General features: G+C 42.8%; 1 protein-coding gene across 1 annotated transcript in view; it reads left to right on the top strand.

Moving 5' to 3' along the window:
- The first annotated feature begins 344 nt into the window (after positions 1 to 344).
- The window catches only part of SOHLH2 (spermatogenesis and oogenesis specific basic helix-loop-helix 2), a 33,971-nt gene continuing 11,935 nt past the window's right edge, over positions 345 to 22,380 (top strand). The window contains exons 1-5 of the mRNA XM_053308901.1: positions 345 to 532; positions 18,513 to 18,629; positions 20,942 to 21,046; positions 21,513 to 21,660; positions 21,978 to 22,069. Of these exons, the coding sequence (XP_053164876.1) occupies positions 20,955 to 21,046; positions 21,513 to 21,660; positions 21,978 to 22,069 (332 nt within the window). The 5' untranslated portion in view covers positions 345 to 532; positions 18,513 to 18,629; positions 20,942 to 20,954. The remainder of the gene's footprint in view (positions 533 to 18,512; positions 18,630 to 20,941; positions 21,047 to 21,512; positions 21,661 to 21,977; positions 22,070 to 22,380) is intronic.

Here is a 22,380-nt window from a genome sequence, read left to right as displayed (position 1 = left end):
CGACACACAGGGCCATCTCAATGGCATAGTTTGTAATTGCCACCCACCACCACTCTGAGAGGAAAGTTCCCTCCCGAAAGGAGCCTACAGCGAATGGAGGAACAGAAATGCTGCCTGGAATACGGGCAGTTCTCTCTCTCCGAAATATATGAGAGTAATTTAAAAGGCGCCTCTTTGCCTCAGTTCACAGGCGTCATTGAACTAGGTGTAAATGGGCAGCAGAAGCAGGCAGATTCAGAACGATGCCACAGAGAGCTTTCTTGAATGTCTCCTGGAGCCACGCCCTACCTGGGAGTGGGGAAGCGGATAGCCGAGGTGGGAAGAGGTCGAGGGATACCCTTCAGCCATCCCGCCGTGGAGAAGCGTAGCGTTGGAAAACTTAACGCAGGAAGAACCCCCTTTCTTTTTAAATTTGTTTTGTTAAGGGAGTATGTGTAAAGTGATGCCTCTCTCCAAGACCGCAGAGGAAGTAACGCCGGCCCTCAGGGAATGTTAGGGTATCTGAACTCTCTATCACCACGGAATATGCAGGGTATTTATTGATTAATTATACTTCCATTTATATATTGCATTCTTTGCGGGGTGCGGTGTTAAAGCTCCTCAAACTTAAATATAATCAGCTTATAAGACTCGTAGTCTGCGTTCGTTGTGTCTGTTCAACTCAGCTTCTCAGTGCTTTGTTTAATAGGTATTGTCCTCCTTGCGCCTTTTAGTTCTTTCGTATCCCTTTCTCTTTCTTTCCTGTTCCTTGCATTTTCTTTTTGGTATTAAAGCATTCAGAGCGAATAAAGGGAAGTGATAAGGCAGCGTGTTCTCTCTCTCTTTCAAACGAGGACGATGATAAAAATAAAAAATAAATCAATCAATTTTTAAGAGTCTTTTTTTCTGGAAAGTTTCATGGAACCTTTAAAAGGTGCCCTAACACAGTTAGCAGGGGTAATTTTAATTCTTCAACTCCCTCAAGACCATGTTGAATTGACCTGTATACTCAGAATCTCGAGTTTTGAAATCTTTGCTATATTTTTGAAATGTGATGTGTTGGGTGCACTCTTAAAACTTTGAGGCCCATCCAATCCAGCATCCAGTTTAATGCAATGACTCTGGAAAAACCCATAAATGGGCATGAAGGCAGTAATGCTCCTCTGTTCTTTTCCAGCAGCTGGAATGTATTGGCATACCGCCTAGGAATCTGGAGGTTCTATTTAGCCATTATGGCCAATAGCCACAGACTAACTAATGGAGGAGAGGTCTAATTGTTTTTATTTTTAAAGCCAACTGAACTAATGGCCCCTGGAACATCTTGTGGCAGGGATTTCTGTAACATAATTTTGTGCTGTGTGAAGAGCAGTAGCTAATTATCTCTTGTCTATCGGGACAAAAGATAAACAAAAGATTTTGCCAGTCAATTTGATTGTATGATGCTGAGCTCTGGTATTAGAAGTAAATAAATAAATAAATCAACAAGAAAACAAAGAGGAAGGGCCCAAGGTAAGTTGGTTAAGAGTCTTTTCTAGGGTTGGATTTCTGGCTGGCTAGGGGTTTGTTTTTGAGTGGACAGTCTCAGTTGTGCCTAGAAAAACAGTGGGTGGCGATTAGCTGCAGGTGAGTCACTTGTGGGAGGGGCAACATTCCTGAAATGGCTCAGTTTGGAGATGGTAGAACTCGGAAAAGTGCAGAAGAGGGCAACCAAGTTGATCAGGGGACTAGAGCACCTTCCTGCCTTCCTTTGATTATATATCGCCCCTCCAAAAATTGCTCAGGGCAGCTAATACCATCAATTAAAATCAATTAACATATCAATCAACAAATTAAAATCAATCATACACATCTCTAGACAGTGCACAGATTTAAAAACACAGCACACATAAAAGCAGTATAAAACAGTTAATTCACAAAACAAAACAAGACTGCAAATAAAAACGCATTAAATAGTTTTTTAAAAATCAGGCTTTTAACTGCCCTCTTATGAGACAAAACTACAGCATCTGGGGCTTTCTCGTTTGGAAAAGCAGCGACTATGGGGAGACATGATGAAGGTGTATAAAACTATGTATGGAGTGGACACAGGGAAATCTTTCTCCCTCTTTCACAACACTAGAGCCAGGAGTCATTCCATGAAACTGAAGGCCAGGAAATTTAGGACCAATGAAAGGAAGTACTTTTTCCACACAGAGCATAATTAATTTATAGAATTCTCTGTCACAGGATCTGGTGATGGCCACTAGCTTGGATGGCTTTAATAGGGGCTTAGAGAAATTCATGGAGGACAGGTGTATCAATGGTTACTAGTCTGGTGGCTATAAGCCATCTCCAGCATCAGAGGCAGGATGCCTTTAATTAAATATCTGTTGCAGAGGAGCAACAGCAAGAGAGAGGGCACGCCCTCACCTCTTGCCTGTGGGCTTCTCAGAGGCATCTGGTGGGCCACTGTGTGAAACAGGATGCTGGACTAGATAGGTCTTGGGCCTGATCCATCAGGGATGCTCTTATGAGAGAGGGAGAGCTTTTAAAATCAATATTGGTATATAATTTTGAGGTAGGATTGATTGGTTCTTCATTATATGAGATTATTATTAATCAAATGGCCATTTCTAATCTATGATTACAAAAGGCCACTGATGTGGCTTTGCGTTTACCATCAGTAAATGCAACAGAGTACCATGCAGAACAAAGAAGTGATGCATACAGCCTTTGTCCAGAAGACTTATAAGTTTCTATATAAGACTTCGTCACTGATGGATGCTTTCTAAAGTCAGCCTTCTCAGCATTAGTTCACTAACATGACAGCAAAGCAAGAATGACTGTTGATGGAGGTGTGGGTAATGGCTGCTGTTAATCTTACTAGTGTATTTGGACTACAACAATGTGGTGTAGTGGACAGACTGTCAGAATTGGGACCAGAAAGCATCATGTCAGAGAAATATTGGAAGGTGCCCACGCTCCATTTCTTTATCCATACTTGGCCACAAAGGTCACTATATAAGATTGAGCCAGTCACTAGTCCTATTCACACATTATGTTCTACACACATACAATTTATTTATTACATTTATATACCACCTCATCCAAAAGGCTCTGGGTAGTGTGTACAGTGAAAACAAATGGGTTTGCATGCATGTACAGTTATTCACATGTTATGTTCAATACATGCCCAGTAGTATGCTTATTTTTATGCTGGATTTGAACACATATACACAGTACATACATCTGTAGGCATGTACAACATAATGTCTGAATAGGTCTACTGTCTGGAAGCCTATTCTATCCCACAGAATTGTTATTAAGATAAAATTGTATGAAGCCTACTGTGTAGTGATTCAGCTTTTGAGCAACACAGAATATTTTGTCAAATATAAGTTCAGAGTGTCATTGTTGCACTTACAGATTTATTTGTGTTCCCTTCTTTATTCCTACCCCCAAATGATTAGGGAGGTGCAGTGCTATCCAGATTGTAGCTTTCCTTGGAGGAGAGAATGATAGAGAATATTTTGTTTACTGACAAATCAACTTGTTTCGTATGTCAACAAGCCAATTGGAAGCCAGTGCCAAAACCAGTCAGTAAGGGGGAAACATGCCTCCAAAATGGTGCTCAGAACACTCTAAACATTCCTACTCAGAATGTGGTCGTTCCATTCTGAGCTCGAAACAGGCCCTTCATTTGAAGAGTGTTCTGTTTTGAGCTCGAAACACTTGAAATTGCACATTTCAAGTCAGAATGTTTCAAGCTCAAAACATTCTGCACATTCCTAATACTGCAGCAGTGCTATGTTGCTAAAAGGACTTTTTAAATGGTTGGAATCCCAGTTTGCCCATAAGCTCATTGGGAAGCCTTAGGCATGTCACAATTTTGTCAGCTTCAGTTTCCCAGCCTGTAAAATTGTAATATTAATGGCCTAGCTTCTGGGAAAGTTGTTAAAATCAGTATCTTGTAAAGCCCTCTTCTACAGGTCTCCCATTTAGCCTACTTTCCAGTAGGCTTATGAGATCACACAGCATTCCATTCCGTCCATGTCCCCCTACCCCACCCACATCAACTTTGCAATGGCTGGACGAATATGAACCAAATTGGGTACAGTTGTAGAGACACATAGGGACATCTCAACTCTATAGTTTGTGGTGATGTCATCCACCCTGATCCAAGATGGCAGATGTGTGAACATTTGAGGTGCAAGAGGGTTAACTTGTGGACCACCCAACCGACTTGAATCAAATTTGGTATAGTTGTAGTGAGTGACACACAGGCAGAGCTGCTCTTACCCCTGGATGTCCAGGCTGAAGTCACCCCCGCCCCCACCAATCCTCTTTAGTCTGGCCTGGGTGGTGTGGTGGTTGTGCTGCCAGCCCATGCAACACCGGGTGGCTAAGTGTGACTGTTGCCTGCACCAAGTGGCTGAGTGTGACTTCTGCTTTAGAGACGGGGGAGTGGGGAAAGAAATGTATGGGATGGGAATATGTTGTGTGTTGAAATGTCTCTGCTAATGCATATTTGCTTAAATAAAACTGTTTTATATTCTTATATTCTTGTGAATTCAGTTGCTGTTTGTGCCCTCAATAACCCATGTGTTAAAAATACTGTGTGTGTATGTGTGTAGGGGATGATGCTTAATTTGTAGGTGGGGGGGGTGGCCTCCAAAGGCCTTTAGGTCCAGGCTCCAAAATGACCTCTGTGCACTTCTGCACACAGGGACACCTATTATGTCATCCACTGCAATTCAAGATGGTGGACACGTGAACATTTGAGACACAATTAGGCTAACTTGTGAATCACTTAACCAAGTTGAACCAAATTTGCTGCAGGTGTAGGGACTAATGCGGACTGCTCAAGGAAATAGTTTGTAATGATGTCATCCATCCTGATTCAAGATGGTGGACGCATAAATATTTGAGGTGCAAGTGGGCTAACTTGTAAATTGCCTAACCAATTTGTACCAGATTTAGTCGAGTTGTAGGGATAGTGAAAGGAAAGTAGGTAGATTAGTTCTTTCTAGAACAATTTGTTTTTATTTGAATGCAGCAGAAAAGGGAAGAAGTGTATATGGTAGTGTGTTCCTTTCTCTGCAGTTCTTTGGTTTATTTAGGGGGGAAATCACACAAAACATATTGTCAAAAGATATTGCTTGTGTACATTATGTAAACTATGTTGCAGGAACAGAAGAAGTTTAAAAGAGAAGAGGAGGTCAGGTGTAGGAAGAGTTAAATACAAACACTACCTAATATATAAGTATAAATAAATCCAGTATAAATACTGCATAGTTATACTTAATATGGTCAGTGCATTTATATGCATATAATGGATTTAAAATATCCACTTTACCTCTCCTGTGATGGTACCTACACATTCAGAAACAGCTTCCTCCATTTTTACTCTTTCAGCTGTCTTTCCAGTATATTAATAATTTTATTTTGCAGTTCATGTTACATGTTGAATCCCTGATATCTCTTCTCTTGTTAGAGACTATTCTTATGGAAAGATATGTAGAAGTACTAAAGAAAGTTAAATTTACTATATCCATGTTTTTGACTGGCAGTATAGAAATGTAATAAAATAAATACATTTAGTTTACAGCTATAAGACTTTCAGATCTCATTCAGAATAAACTGGTTCAGTCCAGGCACTATCCTCCTGTCTCTAAATTGTTCTAAGTCCTGCACCTGGAACAGAACAGAAATAAAGCCAATTCACTGATGACATTCAGGTTCACACCTGAAAATGTCATGTTTGAATATGACAAATACGTGTATGGCCTAGGCACACACACCAATCATTTCCTGCTCCTCTGCAAAATGTTTAAAACTTCCTTGAGTTTGCAGCTGAAAAGTAAAAAGTGCTGCTAGAAACGGCTTTTGAAGCAGGTGCATCTGAAATGCTGCTTATCATACATACGATCATGTGTTATAATGCTCTTAAGAGTCTTAAAATACCACTATAATGGTAGATGAGTTGTGATTTTTCTGCAGCTGCCGGATGCTTAACTTGCTGCAGCTGTGCAACTGTTTAATTGCATGAGACAGAAAGATCTTAATGGTGAACATGAAGTCTGTCCCCAGAAAGTTGTTTGATTTTTTCCAGCTGAAGGAGCTGGGGTGTGGGGGAAGTATGACATTAGGAGGAATTTGCCATGCATCAAGTTTGGAACCCTGGAATATACTTGGTTGCTAATTTGCTGTGGAAATACTGAAATCAAAATGAATATCTGCTCCCCAAATTCCATGTTGATATATCTTAAGCTAAATTTATATTAATTGTAAAGATAGTAAAGAAAGCTTCCTCCTGCTGGAATTGCCTTAAAATTCTTTTGTAATTTATTTTCTTAATAACTGTGAAGAGGAGATCCTCCTTCTGATTCTTAAAAAGGCAGAGCCATCTTCTTAGTGGGAAGCAGTGCAGCTGTGGAGGCTGTAATCATGGTTTAGCAGAAAGTGTTTCTGGAAAAAACTGTGGTGAAAGATGTTTCTAATGCAACAGCGTTGCCTGAGAAGCACATATTCAACATGGTCTTTCTAAACCTGGGTCATTCACCAACCATACTAAGGCAAGGAAAGCTGTCAGGCTATCTAAGAACAGCCCTGCTGGATCAGGGCCATCTAGTCGAGCATCCTGTTTCACACAGTGGCCCACCAGATGACTCTGGGGAGAGGCATCGTGCCTCTGAGGCTGGAGGTGGCCTACAGCCACCAGACTAGTAGCCATTGATAGACCTGTCCACCATGAATTTGTCTAAGCACCTTCTAAAGCCATCCAAGCTGGTGGCCATCACCACATCCCGAAGAATTTCATAGATTATTTCTTTATTTTTATTTATTGAATTTATATACTGCCTATCTTAAAAGTCTCTAAGTGGTGTACAGAATTAAAACATAAAACATAACACATTTAAAATTCATAAAAAGATAAAAATCAGATATAAACACATTGAAATTTAAAAATAGACTCTCAGTTGAAAGCCTGGGAAAACAGGTACATCTTCAGGGTCCTCTTAAAAGCAAACAGAGAAGGAGAAGCTCTTATTTCAGCAGGGAGCACGTTCCAAAGCCCCAGGGCAGCCACAAAAAAAAAGCCTGGTCCTGAATGGCCACCAAACGAGTTTGTGGCACCCGTAATTGGACCTCTCCAGATGATCTTAATAGGCGACCAGGTTCATGACAGAGAAGGCGCTCTCTTAAGTACCCTGGACCTAAGCCGTTAAAGGCCTTATAGATAATAACTAGCACTTTTTAAAGTTATATGTTATATATTATAGGTAATAACTAGCACATTCAGAAACCTATCTGCAGCCAGTGCAGTTTTTTTTTTAGAATCGGCGTTATATGGTCCCTTCAGGTAAATCCAGAGGACAGTCCAGCTGCTGTATTCTGTACCAATTGTAGCAGCCCCATGTTGAGTGCATTACAGTAGACAAGCTTAGAGGTTACCAGCTATAACACTTTATTTACGGTCAGTGACCAAAAGAGATGTACAGTCATAAATGACATAAAGTTACATAAAATCCTTAAAATAAAGGAATAAATGAGGTTACCAGCATATGTACCACTGTTTTAAGATCACTAGTCTCCAAGAATGGACGTATCTGGTGTATCAGCTGAAGCTGATAAAAAGCATTCTTGGCCACAACCTCAACCTGAGAAACTAGGGAGAGTTTGGGATCCAGGAGCACTCCCAGACTATGAACCTGATCTTTTAGGGGGAATGTAACCCCATCCAGAACAGGCAGGTCTAAACCATCTCTTGGATCCTCACCCCCTACAGACAGTACCTCCGCCTTGTTTGGATTCAACTGTTGGAAGTTAAAGGACTTTGCGCTGTCTCTTGTCTCAGACAGTGGAGGACAGACTAGTAAGTCAGAGGGCTAGAGGGTCAAGACATTGGTCATCCCTTCTCTACTGCTCTGACACTATCCCTTTGAAATGTAGATTGCTAATCTCAGGGACTAACTTCCTTCCTCTCTCTCTTCCCTACCTGCCCTTCTACCTGCAACATGGCAAGCCTCTCTCCCTGCACCATATGTGCAGAGAAGATGCAGAATCCATCTGCATCCAGCTAGATAGATAGATTAGAGATTCTAACTCCTCACTTTCCTATCTAGAATGGAGTTCCTTAATAAATGCCTTATATATTGATTTGAAACTATGGATTGGCTCCAAGTTACTTTACTCTTAGCATACATGCATGCCTAACTAAATCCGCTGTGTTGTGCCTCTATGCACTCTGCTATAATGAGAAAGGGATTCTCTCACCACAGAGAATTTCCAACATCAACTTCAGTCTGTTATCCCTCATCCAGCCCAGTATCGCCTCCAGGCAAGCACTTAGCGAGGTCATGACATTTCCCGATGAAGCTGGTATAGACAAATAGATCTGGGTGTCGTCAGCATATTGATAGCATCCCAGACCAAACTTCCTGACTATCTCTCCCAGCGGTTTCATATAGATGTTAAAAAGCATTGGAGACAGTATGGAGCCTTGTGGAACCCCACACTTCAGCTCTTGCTTTTCAGAGCAATAGTCTCCAAGCAACATCATCTGGAATCTTCCAGAGGGCTAGGAACAGAACCACTGTGAAACAGTGCCACCCAATCCCACCTCCTTCAAGCAACCCGGCTGGATACCATGGACAATGGTATCAAAAGCCGCCGAGAGATCCAAAAGGATCAGCAGAGTCACACTCCCTCTGTTGATTGCCAATTGGAGATCATCCATCAGGCTGTCCAAGGCAGTCTCAACCCCGTAGCCCACTTGAAAGGCAGTCTGGAAAGGGTCTAAATAATTTGTGTCATCCAAAACTGCCTGGAGCTGAGAAGCAACCACTCACTCAGTCACCTTGCCCAGCCAAGGGAGATTAGAGACAGGCATGTAATTAGCTAACTGTGAGGGATCCAAAGCAGATTTCTTCAAATAAGGTCTAATAATAGCCTCCTTAAGACAAGGAGGCATCCTGCACTCTCTCAATGAAGCATTTATGATATTTACAGGACCTTCTCTGTTAATCAGACAGGGGTTCCCAACTCTGGGAACTGTGGCTGGAGATGGTGTGTGTTTTAGTACAACAACATCTGGGGATGTTGGGAATCCTTGCAGTAGAAGGGTCTGCTTTTCTTCTTGGCATCTATTCTGTTCTAAAGAACAGCAGCAGTGTTCTCATCCCCACTGAAGTGATAGTGAACAGTACAGAAGAAATGCTGTCTATTTGATGCTGAAAATGTGGGAGTAAGCAAGCAACTGCTGTTTGAAGAGCAAGCGTAAATGCACTGTTTCATAACTTTGCTGCTTTTAGTCTAAGCGTGCTGGGGACTCCTCTTGCTTCTGAATCTCAAGAGTCTCCTCATTCCAGTTTAAAGAGTGTTCCTTCTCCACATCCTTTGCTATTAGGAGTTGTCTCCTTTTCCAGAGCATAAGACCTTGTAAGTTTAATCTTGACCACTGAAGCTTGTGGCAACATCATGCCAGGATGAACCTGTTCTAAAGATGGATGATATGTAGGACAATCTGGTGTCATTGTGTCTTCACGTCCATATGTTGTAGAATCAGCAAAGTAGATCATACAAGCATGAAGGTAGTCCATTACTGCCATACGGTGGATTGATTCAGACATAATATCACACCAGGATTAGTGTTCCTTCCAGACAAACATGCAATCCACTATTTGTCCACTTTTCCTCATTTGCTTCTCCTTCTCTAAGAATCCCTGGTAGCTGCCCAAGGAGTGGTTTTTGATAGCAATATATCATCCCATTCCATGGTTTATTGGTACCAATGTGGCACCAAGCAGCAGTTTGCCTGAACTGTGTTTTGCAAATGAACTTTAAACTGTGGGTTCTAATCCTGGTTAGATTGCTGCTTACAAAGCATAGTGTTGATTCAAATACCATGACATCCTCAGCTTGGTCTTATGTCTGAACCATCTTATTGCTTAAAATTTGGGGTCACCAGGAAGATCAGATTACTTTTGGGGACTGAATGTAGCAGATGAGCCACTACTAATGTAGAGATTCCTATATATATTTCAGGAGAACTCATTTTTATAGTCCAATATGTGTCAATAGGATTAAACAATAATTCTGTCTAATGTTTGCTGTAGGGGTGCCTTGCAAATGTATTAGCAAGCCTGTGTGAAGTAGTTTATGGTTAAACATAGACTGCTTTAAATGTTAGTATAAACTAAAGCACCTAATCATATCCTTTCTCTTCAATTAAAGCTTTATTTTTTAGCTTGTGAAGAGGTAATCTGATGAATATTCCAAAGAGTTTACTTAAAGTGGCGGTATGCTTATTTTAACTATTCTTTTCTTTCACAGGCTGTCTTTGTTCTGCAGAATATAATAGCTAACCTAAATAGCTTTATGTGTTCACAGGTCCTTTCTCTCTTTGAGTGTTCTCAATGTGGATGCAGTAGTCCACCCACTTAAACCGGCTTTTAGAATTGAAGCCTTCTGCTGTCACTGCCTTGCTTAGAATGTCAGCCAAACCACCCATAATGGCTCCTCCCTCCATTCTGTTAGCAATAATATTGCAGATCAGGACAGGGTGGGGAAAAGTTATTTATTGAGTGCTTTGGTGGTTTTAGCATAAGAAGCTGTGTTTCTACATTCAGTGGTGCGGCTTGTATTAAATCTGTGTATGCTCTTGAGTTGTAGTTCACAGCAGGCCCCCTTTTTTCAAGAAGATTTTGACATTTAAAGGTCAAGTACAAATTCTTTATGCACTGAGAGAACAAGATCAAAAATAAATTGATTCAGATATATATAGTGGTAAAACAAACAGTGCGTGGCAGCCTCTGTTTCTTGGAATGAGATACCAGTCTCTGTGCTTTCTCTTATGTCTGGGTCTTGTAGTAGCAAGCATGAATTGTCCCCTTTGCTAGGCAGGGTCCAACCTGGTTGCATTTGAATGGGAGACTACAAGTGAGCACTGTAAGAAATTCCCCTTAGGGGATGGGACTGCTCTGGGAAGAGCATGACCCAAGTTCTCTCCCTGGTATCTCCAAGATAGGGCTGAGAGACTCCTGCCTACAACCTTGGAGGAGCTGCTGCCAGTCTGGGTAGACAATACAGAGCTAGATGGACCAATGGTCTGACTCGGTATATGGCAGCTACCTATGTTCCTATGAAGATCATGGGGTGACAAGTAATTTTTGCCAAACGTTAGAAACATGTTGGAATTGCCTTAAACCCTGACACCAGATTTAGCATATTTTGCCAAGTTAGTGTATGACACCAGTATCTTTACAGGTACATGCATAAAATCATTTATTGAATATGGAAGCCTTACTGGATTAAGCCAATAGTTCATCTAGTCCAGTATCTTATCTCCCAGCTACCAATCATGATGGGTTTAAGAGAGCTTATAAAAACCCCAGAGCCCTAAGTAAATCGCTTCCAGTAATATAAAGTTTGACAATATCCTTGGTAAAAGGACACAAGTTATGATTGTCTCAGTTAATAACTCTAGTTGTTGATATTCTGTCTTCTATTAACTTATGTGATCTGCTCTTGGACTTTTCTGCATTTGGCCTTTACTGCTCTCCATATCACTGGGGGGGGGGGAGTCAGCTGTGCTGATTGAAATAATATTGCTTTTGTTGCATCATGGAAGCTCCATATTAATTTATGCTTTTCATGTCATGCCTTCGGGGAGCTTATGGCTCCACTCTCCCCATCTGATTCTCCTAATAATCCTGTGAGGAAGGTCAGACTCAGAGTGACTGGCCTAAGGTCACCCCATAAGTTCATGACTTTGTGGGGTTCTGAACACAGATCTTCAAAATCTAAATCCAACATTGTATTCAGTACACCACATTGTGTCTGAGTGTTTTTATGGGCCTCCTAATGACTTGACTAGCAAGCCAGAGGTTGCCAGTTCAAATCCACACTGGTATGTTTCCCAGACTATGGGAAACACATATAGCAGGCAGCAGAGATATAGAAAGATGCTGAAAGGCATCATCTCACACTGCGCAGGAGATGGCAATGGTAAACCCCTCCTGTATTATACCAGAGACAAACACAGGGCTCTGTGGTTGCCCGGAGTCAACACCGAACGGCACACTTTACACACTTTAATGCAAGCCCTCAAACTCTCTTTTTTTACACAGGGACACCCCCCTCCCAATCTTTAATAATTTTAACTAGCTGGACCAGGCGCAAAGCATCTGTGCCTCCGGCCAGCCCACCCACCACTGCTGCTTTCCCCCATCCCACCGGCACACCCGGCTTTCTGGCCAACTGGCTGCTTCCCCCCCCCGCCCACTTCTCTCCCCCCCTTCTCCCCCCCACGCTTTCTGGTGGGCTGGCCAGCTTCCTATCCCCCCCTTCTCGCCCCCACCCCATGCTTTCTGGCTGGCGGGCCAGTGACAGATTACAACACAGAGCACATTTGAATTCCTATACTCAGGCAATACCTATGCTCAGGAGGGTTATTGTAAGGCCTGGTAGATATTATAAATATTATAAAATGTATTATAAATGAGGGAAGGGCAGGAGGCAATCATTAGACCCTTTCGGCATTGGATCCCTCAGAGTTAAGCAACTATAGGCCTCTCTCCAATCTTCCATGGTTGGGCAAGGTAATTGAGAGGGCGATTGCCTCTCAGCTCCAGGCAGTCTTGGAGGAAACTGATTATCTAGACCCATTTCAAATTGGGGTTTTAGCGGCTTATGGGGTGGACACTGCTTGGTTGCCTGATGGATGATCTCCAATGGGAATTGACAGAGGGGATGTAACTCTGTTAGTCCTTCTGGATCTCTCGGCAGCTTCTGAAGTTGTTGTCGTGGTCATCATAATCCATTTATTTAATTTATATACTGCCTGACTCCAAAGGCTCTAGGTGGTTAACAAAAATAAACACAATAGAAACAGAATAAAACTAATTATTAAAACAAAAAATGTAAAACATTCAAAGGTTACTAAAAGCCTAGCTAAAAAAGTGTGTCTTAAGGGCTCTTTTAAAGGCTGGTAAAGATGTTAAACCACGAATGTCTATAGGGAGTGCATTCCACAGCCCAGGAGCAATGACAGAGAGAGCCTGCTCCCGAGTCACCACCAGACAAGTTGGTGGTATACAGAGACAGACCTTTCTTAATGTGTGGTGGGGATCATGCAGAAGAAGGCGCTGTCCCAGGCAACAAGGTGGAATCATTCTGGAGCGTCTGATGGGGTTGGGAGTGGGAGGCATTGCTTTGCAGTGGCTACGCTCCTACCTCCTGGACAGATTCCAGATGATGTTGCTTAGAGACAGTGGTTCTTTAGGACACGAACTTTTATACAGCATTCCTCCAGGGCTCCATATTGTCTCCAGTGCTTTTAAACATCTACATGAAACCGCTGGGAGAGATCATCAGGAGGTTTGGTGCAGGGTGTTACCAGTATGCTGATGACACCCAAATCTCTTTCCCCATGTCAACAGCAACAGGAGAAGGCATAACCTCCTTAAATAACAAACTGAGGCTGCATCCAAATAGGCTGGGGGTACTTATTGTTCGGGGTCAGAACTCCTCTAGCTCCCCCCTCCGCCGGCCTTACCCTGGTCTTCTAAGTGCCATTTTGGCCCATTTTAGAGCCATTCTAGCCCTTTCTGAGGCGGCGGTGGCCATTTTGGAGGCTGCCATGCAGGCACCCCGGACATTTGTGGTGATGGGACTCATCGTGGCCAGGGCGCATGTGTGGGGGCCTCCAAAATGGTCACCACCACCCCAGAAAGGGCCAGAATGCCCCCAAAACAGGCCTGGGGGAGAATGGGGTGGGGGAGGGTGAACCACCGGAGGACACCCCACTTACACCCAACAGCAGCACCACCACGCCTAGTGCTAGGAGGCAGTAAGTCCTTCATTAAAACAAAAATGAAAACAAATGTCCGTGGCTGCCCCGAACTGGGCCTGAACCGGATTGAATTCGAGCCAAGCCGTGCTCCTCGTTCAGGGTGCTAAAACCAAACTTGCCCGATTTTGGTTTGAGCCCAGTTCAGACTCAAATCGGGCAAAGCAGTTTTGTTCATGTCCCTAAAGGTATGTAGTTGGGGAGTGCTTCTGAATCCAAACCTCTCCCTGGTGTCTCAGGTTGAGGTGGTGGCCAGAAGTGCTTTAAAGCAACTTCATCTGATATGCCTGCTGCGTCCATTTCTTGAGATAAACCACCTCGGAACAGGCAACATATGCTGACTTGACTATTGCAATGTGCTCTGAGGAGCTTCCTTTGTACATAGTCCAGAATGCAGTTGGTACAGAATGCGGCAGCCAGGTTGGTCTCTGGGTCATCTTGAAACAACCATATTAGCCCTATAGTAAAAGAACTACACTGGCTACCAATAAGTTTCTGGGCAAAATACAACTGCTTAGGCCCAGGGTAGCTAAGAGAACATTGTCTTCACTATGAGCCCCATCACCCAATGAGATTTTCTGGAGAGGTTCATCTGCAGTTGCCACCAGCTCACCTTCTCTGTTGCTGCCCCAAGACTCTGGGATCCACTCCCAGGGCCTCCCCATCTCTGTCAACTTTTAAAAAGTTGCTAAAGACATATTTATTTACCCAAGCTTTTAAACTAGACTTGTGGTTTTAAATTGTTTTAAGGTTTTAATTTCTATTTTAATTTGTTTATGTTGCTGCAAACCACCCAGAGATGGAAGTTTGGGGCACTGTACAAATATAATAAATGAACAAACACTGGACCCAAATCAATAACATTTGATAGATCAACTGAGATAAATGTAAAGTCCTGCATTTAAGTGAGAAAAACCAAATGCACAAGTAGAAAACCAGGAAGACCTGAATTGGCAGCAGTACATGTGAAAAGGATTTTGGTGCTTTAGTAGACCACAAGTTGAACATGAGTCAGCCATATGATGAAATGGCTAAATGCAATATTGGACTATTTTAACAGAGGTATTGTGTACAGATCATGAGAAGCCATTGAGTTTATTTGGATGATTCAGCAAGTACTTGGAGCACATGCATAGGGGCCATTCTGATGAATAGCCTCTCCCATGTGATAAAAGAACATGCTGGGAAGGTGTCTGTGGAAGACATCCAGATGATTTTGCTCTTAGCATGTCCGCTTCGTAATAGTGTATACCGGCTGAATTGGCCAAAGCAGCCCATAGTGCCACTCTATTCTGCACTGGTTAGATGTGGAATACTGTGTCTTGTTCTGGGTTAGGGGTGTGCCAAACCGGTCTGTGATTGAACTGGTTCAACAGTTTGATTGCGGCCCGGCCCTTGTGAAAGGGTCTCATTCATCAATTGAACTGGACCGAAACCAGTTCGCCCGTGGGTGTCAGATACTGCTGTTGCACCTGCAAGGACTGGAGGGAGGTGCCACAGCCTACTGTGGCACCTCATTTTTGACTTTGAAAGATGCCTCTCACAGCCACTTCTATTTGACTCTTAAAAGTGCTTCTCACTCGCTGTTCCCCTGCCACCCTTTACAAAACCTTTCTTTTTTACTTCAGAAGCAAAGAGGAGTCCTCACTGGATTCCCCTTTTACAGCTGCATGAACTGGCAAACCAGTTTTGAATGGGTTTGGTTGGACAGACTGGACCAGCCAGCTAGCCGGTCTCATCAAACTGATCCATGGTCCAGTATGAATTCCATTTGAATTTGGACTGAACTGCAAAAATTGGTTCCACACTCATCCCTATTCTGGGTCAACGGGCTGAAATTACAAGGAAGCAGAAACAGGCTAGAGATTAGGAGGAATTTCCTTATGTAAAAGCTGATCAACAGTAGGCTCTCCTCCACTAGAGGTTTTTAGACCGATGCTGGACGGTCATCTGTCAAGAACAGTGCAGCAGTTCCCTGCACTGAGCAAGGGGATGGACAGGAAGACCTCCAAGGTCCTTTACAGTTCTTAAATCTTCTTCTTCTTCTTGGAGGTATATCCAGGCTGAAGCTTATGAACACTTTTCAGAGTGAGCTGACACAGTGCATTACACTAATTCAAAAGTTATGTCACTGTAGCCAGCCGAAGTATGGCATGGGCATTTGTAGCCATGGCAGAAACCTGACAATCTAGACTGAAAGCTGAGTCCAGAAGCACCCCTAAATTATGGACCTGAGTCTTCAAGCAGAGTTCCATACAATCCAGCAGTGACTGAAACCCTTTCCCCTGATAGGTGGTTTTATTACTTCTGTCTTTTCTGGATTACACTTCTCTTGTTTCCCTCATCCAGTCCATTGCTGCCCACAGACTCTGGGTCAGGACTTCCAACAGTTTCCTTGGTATATGATGGAAAGGCAAAAGAGAGAGCTGGGTATCATTTATATACATTGACCTATTCCCCAGCAGTTTCATATAGATAGATCTGTAGAATGCCAAAGACCAAGAAGCAGTCCCCCAAGTGGCAGATGTATAACTTGTCATGAAGCCAGTCGCCTATCATCTGAGGAGGTCTGGTTACGGTTGCCATTGGCTTATTTAGTGGGCACTCGAGACCAGGCCTTCTCTGTGGCTGCCCAGGGCTTTGGAATATGCTCCTTGTCAAAAATTAGAGCATCTCCCATCTCTGATTGCTTTTAGAAAGACCCTTGATACTCCTGTTTTCTCTGGCTTTTAACTGAAATTAATCTAAAACTGTTTACTTGTTTTTATCCTGTGAAAAAATTGTTTTGTCTTTACTCTGTTTTATATTTGTTGTTAAATTGTGTATGCCGCCTAGAGATACACATCTCAGGCAGTATATAAATATGATAAATAATAAATTAGCTCACTCTCACAATTGTACTGGTGCATCACAAGGTGCTTTCAGCTGAGTTGAATAAATGGTAGCCTTATATTCCTACAGTGTAAAGCCCGGAGCAGTGGCTGGCTAGCATCCTTGCATCACCTTTACATCAGATAAGATTGCTGAGAATTACGTAACTGCTATAACTAGGTGAAAAGTCAGTCTTGCGTATCTGGGTAGTCATGTTCCAGACCTACATTTTCATTCATTCTGCTAATTAGTAGGATATATTTAGGTAATTGTTGTATTCTGTCTAATAATCTTTTATGTTTTGTCATTGAGAAGTTTGTCCCGGTGGGGATCCTGACGAGGGGGTGAGGGTGGAGTCAGAAGGGAGGGAAAGGAGAAGGAGAAAGTGGAGTTCTGAATAAAATCCTAGTGAAATCTACCTAAGATTTATTTGTGTTTATGAGGGAAGCAGTTATAAAATAGTAATGTTGAGTGACTTGCCTCCAGCTGTCTCTCTAGGGTGCAGAGATTAGGAAGGGAATGCTTAACATCTTTGGTGTAGCTGCCTGCAGTGCTCACCAGTCTGCTGTCTTGGGTTTTGTAACACTTACCTAGTTGTTGGCATATGTGTCCTACTGAGCTCTCCTATTCTAAGACTTGCTGGACCGGGATTGGTGAATTATTCATTTTAAAAACTTGCGTTTTGCTTTCTCTTCCATAGGAACTCAAAGCAGTTTGACAACAAAATGCATTACAAATAATATCCATTGATGATCAAAGAAAGAAGCCTATCCTCAATGAAATAGCAGCAGAGCAAAGCAGAGGCACTCTTACCCCCAGACCCTGGGTCCCTGGTCTGTGGCCTCCAAGGCCTGGCGGGGGGGGGGGCTCCTGCAGTCACCCCATGCCTGCCCCACCGCACTGAACCTCCATGTTTTTTCCATAATTTCAGCCACCAAGTGCACAGCCAAGGGGTGGCGGCCAGAGTGGGGTGAGCTGAGCAGGCCTCCTCACCTCCTGTGGCAGCAGCCAGAGTGACCGCTGGGCCTGTCTGTCCGGCCCAGCAGCTCTTAATAACTGCAAGGCAGTCCAGCATGCCTGCACAGTTGAAATAGATGGTTACAAGCCTGTGACGTCATGGGCTTGTGACTATCCATTTCAACTGTGCAGGCGCAATGGAGCGCCTTGCAGTTACCAAAAGCTGCTGGGCTGGACGGACAGGCCCAGTGGTTGCTCTGGCTGCTGCTCCTCAGCCGTGCACATGGTGGCTAAAATTATGGGGGAAACCCGGAGATTGGGTGGGCATTGGGTGGCTGTAGGAGGCCCCAGAAAGCAGATTTCAGGGGACCTCGTGGCGGGAAGGGACTCACAGCGGGGGCATTCCGGGCACCAAAACTACTTAGGAGCAAAGCAATTAGGTGATTCCAAAGACATTTCTAAAAAGTCAGGTTTTTGTACGTTGTCTAAAACCTCTACTATGAATATTTATATACCACTTCTCAACAAAGTTCTCAAAGTGGTTTACGTGGAAAAATAATAAAGTAGTTCCCTGTCCCAAAAGGGCTCACAATCTTTTTAACTTACTTTCTTATCTGTTTATTTAAAGCCACTTGGACTTGGGGCCAAATGGGCCTCCCTGTGGAGGACATTCCTGAGTGTTGGTGCCACTACTGAAAAGTCCCTGCTCCTTCATGGACACTCACTGCACTTCAGTCAGCAAAGGAACATGGGTGTAGAATGGAGTGCATAGGAGTGACATAGGCACAGGAGAAGATGGCCCTTAAGTTACCAAGGGCTCTGTCAGCTTTCCTTGTATCAACTAATAGTCCTGTTCTTGTTTTTTTGCTTTTAGATAAGGATGAAAACGTAAGCATAAGAACTTTGGAAAGCAGAACTGACAAAATGTTATGCTGGAAATATGAAGATTGATCACACGGGAAACATTCCCTGACTTGGCTGATTGGTTTGTGTACTGATCTTAAAATCAATTTTTATTGCAAGTTCTAAACAGGCTGCAGAATTTTGAGCAGTTTTAGGAAATGTTCCACTACTCACTTTAATATCTGAGGGTGGTTTGCTGCTTTTTTTCTTTTGTAAGCACATTAAAGAAAACAGCTTTTCTCCACTGTATGCATATTTATTATTTGTTTAACTATTGATATATTGCTTCAGAGCCTACAAAGCTGTTCCTAGCAATACATATCATAAAACGCTAAAGTACAAACTCCTAGAAATCTATTAATATAGTCGTAAAAACAGCAAAAGACAGGCAGCAGCAGTAAAACAGCCAATATAATAAAACAAATTAGTCACAGAAACTCAGCTATTGGAACCTTTGAAATGCTTGATGTGAAAAATTATGTTACCTTTCACTTGAATGCTGCTGCTGCTGATTTTTTCCTGGAAATGACATTCCATATACAGGGTATTCCCCTCCCACACCTCTTGCATCACTACCACTTATTGTCGTGGGCAGGACACCAGAGAAAGGCCTTGGTTGCAGACCTAAAGGATTGAGCAGGGCATGTTCAGATGGGGAAAGGTGATCCTTCAGGATGGGGCCACAGTTCAATGGAAGTACATGTGCTTTGCATGCCAAAGGCCCCCAAGTTCAATCCCTAGTATCTCCAGATAGGGCTGGGAATATCCAGATATGGCTCATTGGTTAAACCAACCAAATAAACCCAACAATTTGTTTTGAAACCCTGGAGAGCCACAGCTAGATGGACCAAAAGTCTGACTTGATATACGGTAGCTTCCTATGTACCTAAACTCCAAATTGTCAATTTGGTTAGTGCTTTAAAGATTATTGTTGATATAGTGTCATGGTTAAGTGAGCTTTGAATCAGAACTCCTGGTTCAAATCTTGCTCTGCTATGAATTCCCTAGGTGGCTTTAGGCAAACCACTTCCGCCCAGCTGACCTGCCCAGCTGCAGTATGGGAATAATAATAATACATATTTACTTTTACAGGATTGTTGTAAGGATTATAATAAGGTCATTCATATAAGGGACTTTACAGACTCAAAAGCACTTTACAAATGCCTATTATTACTATTTTATTATTTAAACTGGCAGTCTGAGTTGTGCCTGGAAACAAACTGGTAGTTGGCAAAGATCTCTTACAATTGGCAAGGTATGACTGAACTACTGAGCTTGCATCAACAGACTGGCTGCCATATTTGGAACAAGTTCAAAAAGTTGAGTGATGAATATACAGTGCATGTGGGAAGCAGCCCTAAGGCATGTGTTTCATTAGTTTAGAAGTCAAACAATCTGTTAAAAAAGGTAAGTCTGAAAATTCAAGCTGTATAACTTGCAGCAGCTCACATTACTAAATTGGCCTGTTGAGTATACACACGGAGCAGATCCTTGGAGTCTTTGTCACTTTAGTAAACTGATCATGGGATAGCCACACAAGAAGAGCCCTGCTGGGTCAGACTATGGTCCATCTAGTTCAGCAGCATCCTACTTTCACACTGGCCAAACAGATACCTCCACAGAAAGCCCACAGCAGGTCCATAATGTCCTTCCCTTGCTGTTACTACTCAGCAACTGGTATTCAGGGGTATACTGTTCCTGAACATGGAAGCTCTGTTTGGCCATTGTAGCAAATAGTCGTTTGTGGACCCATCCTCTGTGAATTTGTCCAAGTCTCTTTTAAAGACATCGAAGCTAGTGGCCATCACCACATCTTGTGGCTGTTTGTTCCATTAATTGTTGTGTTATGTTGCCACACGTTCAGCTCCATCCATGTTAACCACAGTGCTCCAAAGCTGATAAAATAAGATCCTTCAAATTAACCTTCCTTTCTTCTGATGGGTTCACATATCACACTGAACCTGAGTTTTGGCAGAGGGACTGGAACTCCAGGACCACATGTGCCCTCTATTTCTGATCTCAGGAAGAACTCACTGATCTCGGTATAATTCCACACTTGACATTTGTCCCTTAGATTTGGAATAAGGAACAGATACTGGGTTCCATACTGCAAGATGTGCCAAGATTGGGCATGTGGTATGAACCCATCAATCTCTGCTTATTCTTCCTGAGATCAGAAATAGTGCACGCGTGGGATCCTGGCGCTCCAACCACTCTTCCAAACTTCAGGTTCGCCACTACATGTGAACTCGCCCTCTACTGAAAGAAAATCTCAGTGGCTTGCTGCTGTTGGGTCTCCCTCTTTAGCTGACCCTCTGTTACGTAGCATTGTCTGGTAAGGATCCTAGAATCAAAACTGTTACCTTGAGAATAATGCTTAATTTCCTTGGGCGGTTGTAGGTTTTTGAGCAAGATGGCTGTCAGTGGAGAAAAGCTTTCATCCTGTGACTCTGGGAAGAATAATATTCTTTCTTTACTTCATTCCAGGAAGGAAAAGCTAAGACGGTAAATATGGATACAGCTATTATATGTGTTACTTTATAATAGGTTCTCTCACACACATAAAAGGGCTTGCAGTTTGCAGGCATATTAATGACCTCTCTCTGTGACTCAAGTCTTTCTCTCTCTCTGAGATCTCATTCCCCATGTTTACCAATGGGACAGTTCTTCTGCATTTTCTGGGGCATTAATCAGTTTTCGGGTTTTCAGATTTCTTCGGTAGTCTGTGCGAGGTCTGGCACCTACCTGCGAAAATGGCATGTTTCTGTCTTTTGTGATTTGGTCTGAGAGCTTCATGTCAGTCAGTGAGGGGGCCTTAAGCAACTTTATATTATAGATATAGTATTAAATAGATTTGCAATTCTTCTACTGTTTTGCCTAATTTATATTTTAACATAATTATTCTATAAATATGAATTTAAAAAAAAACCCATGATGAGATATTTATTTCTTCCGGAAAACATTTCATTAGAGAACGGATTAAGAATTGCTGTGAACAGCTGCGGACACTCCTGCCTTGTGAAGAAGGAAGAAAGAATGACGTTGCATCTGTTCTCGAGGCAACAGTTGCCTATATGAGTGATCTTCAAGCTATCATTCCTCAGGATGTAGCATTTCAGGTAGTCTCTCTTACTATCACTACTACAACTTACAGACTTGTCAGCAACATAAAAGTTCTCAAAGCAGTTTATGTAGAAAAACAACAACCAGATGGTTCCTTGTCCTGAAAGGGCTCACAGTCTAAAAAGAAACACAAGGTAAGTACCAGTAACAGCCACTGGAAGTATGCTGTGCTGGGGTTGGAGAGAAGGCCAGTTACTCTCCCTCTGCTTAATATAGAGAGAATCACCACTTTGAAATGTGCTTCTGTTCTTGTGTGTGGTTAAATGCCTGTGGGTTATTTGGTTTAAACACACATGTTTTCATCTTAATTTAGATTGCAAAGAGCCTGAGAAACAACAAAAGGTTTTCCAAAAGACAGCTGTTGTCTAAAGATCCAGCACCATTGAACTTTTCTCCTGTACCAAGGTATGTTTAGCTAGTGTAGCAGAAGCTCAGTCTCTCACTTATTTCTTAGGAACATAGGAAGGTGCCATATACTGAGTCAGACCATTGGTCTATCTGGCTCAGTATGATTGTCACAGACTGGCAGCGGCGTCTCCAAGGTTGCAGGCAGGAATCTCTCTCAGCCCTATCTTGGAGAAACTGGGGAGGGAACTTGGAACCTAAATGCTCCAGCCAGAGCAGCTCCATCCTCTAAGGGGAATATCTTACAATGCCCACACTTCTAGTCTCTCATTCATATGCAACCAGGGCAAACCCTGCTTAGCTAAGGAGAC

This window comes from Hemicordylus capensis, chromosome 3 (assembly GCF_027244095.1).
Source record: "Hemicordylus capensis ecotype Gifberg chromosome 3, rHemCap1.1.pri, whole genome shotgun sequence".
Lineage (NCBI taxonomy): Eukaryota > Metazoa > Chordata > Lepidosauria > Squamata > Cordylidae > Hemicordylus > Hemicordylus capensis.
Note: the sequence above shows the minus strand (reverse complement) of the source record. Positions and strands in the feature narration are given on the sequence as shown.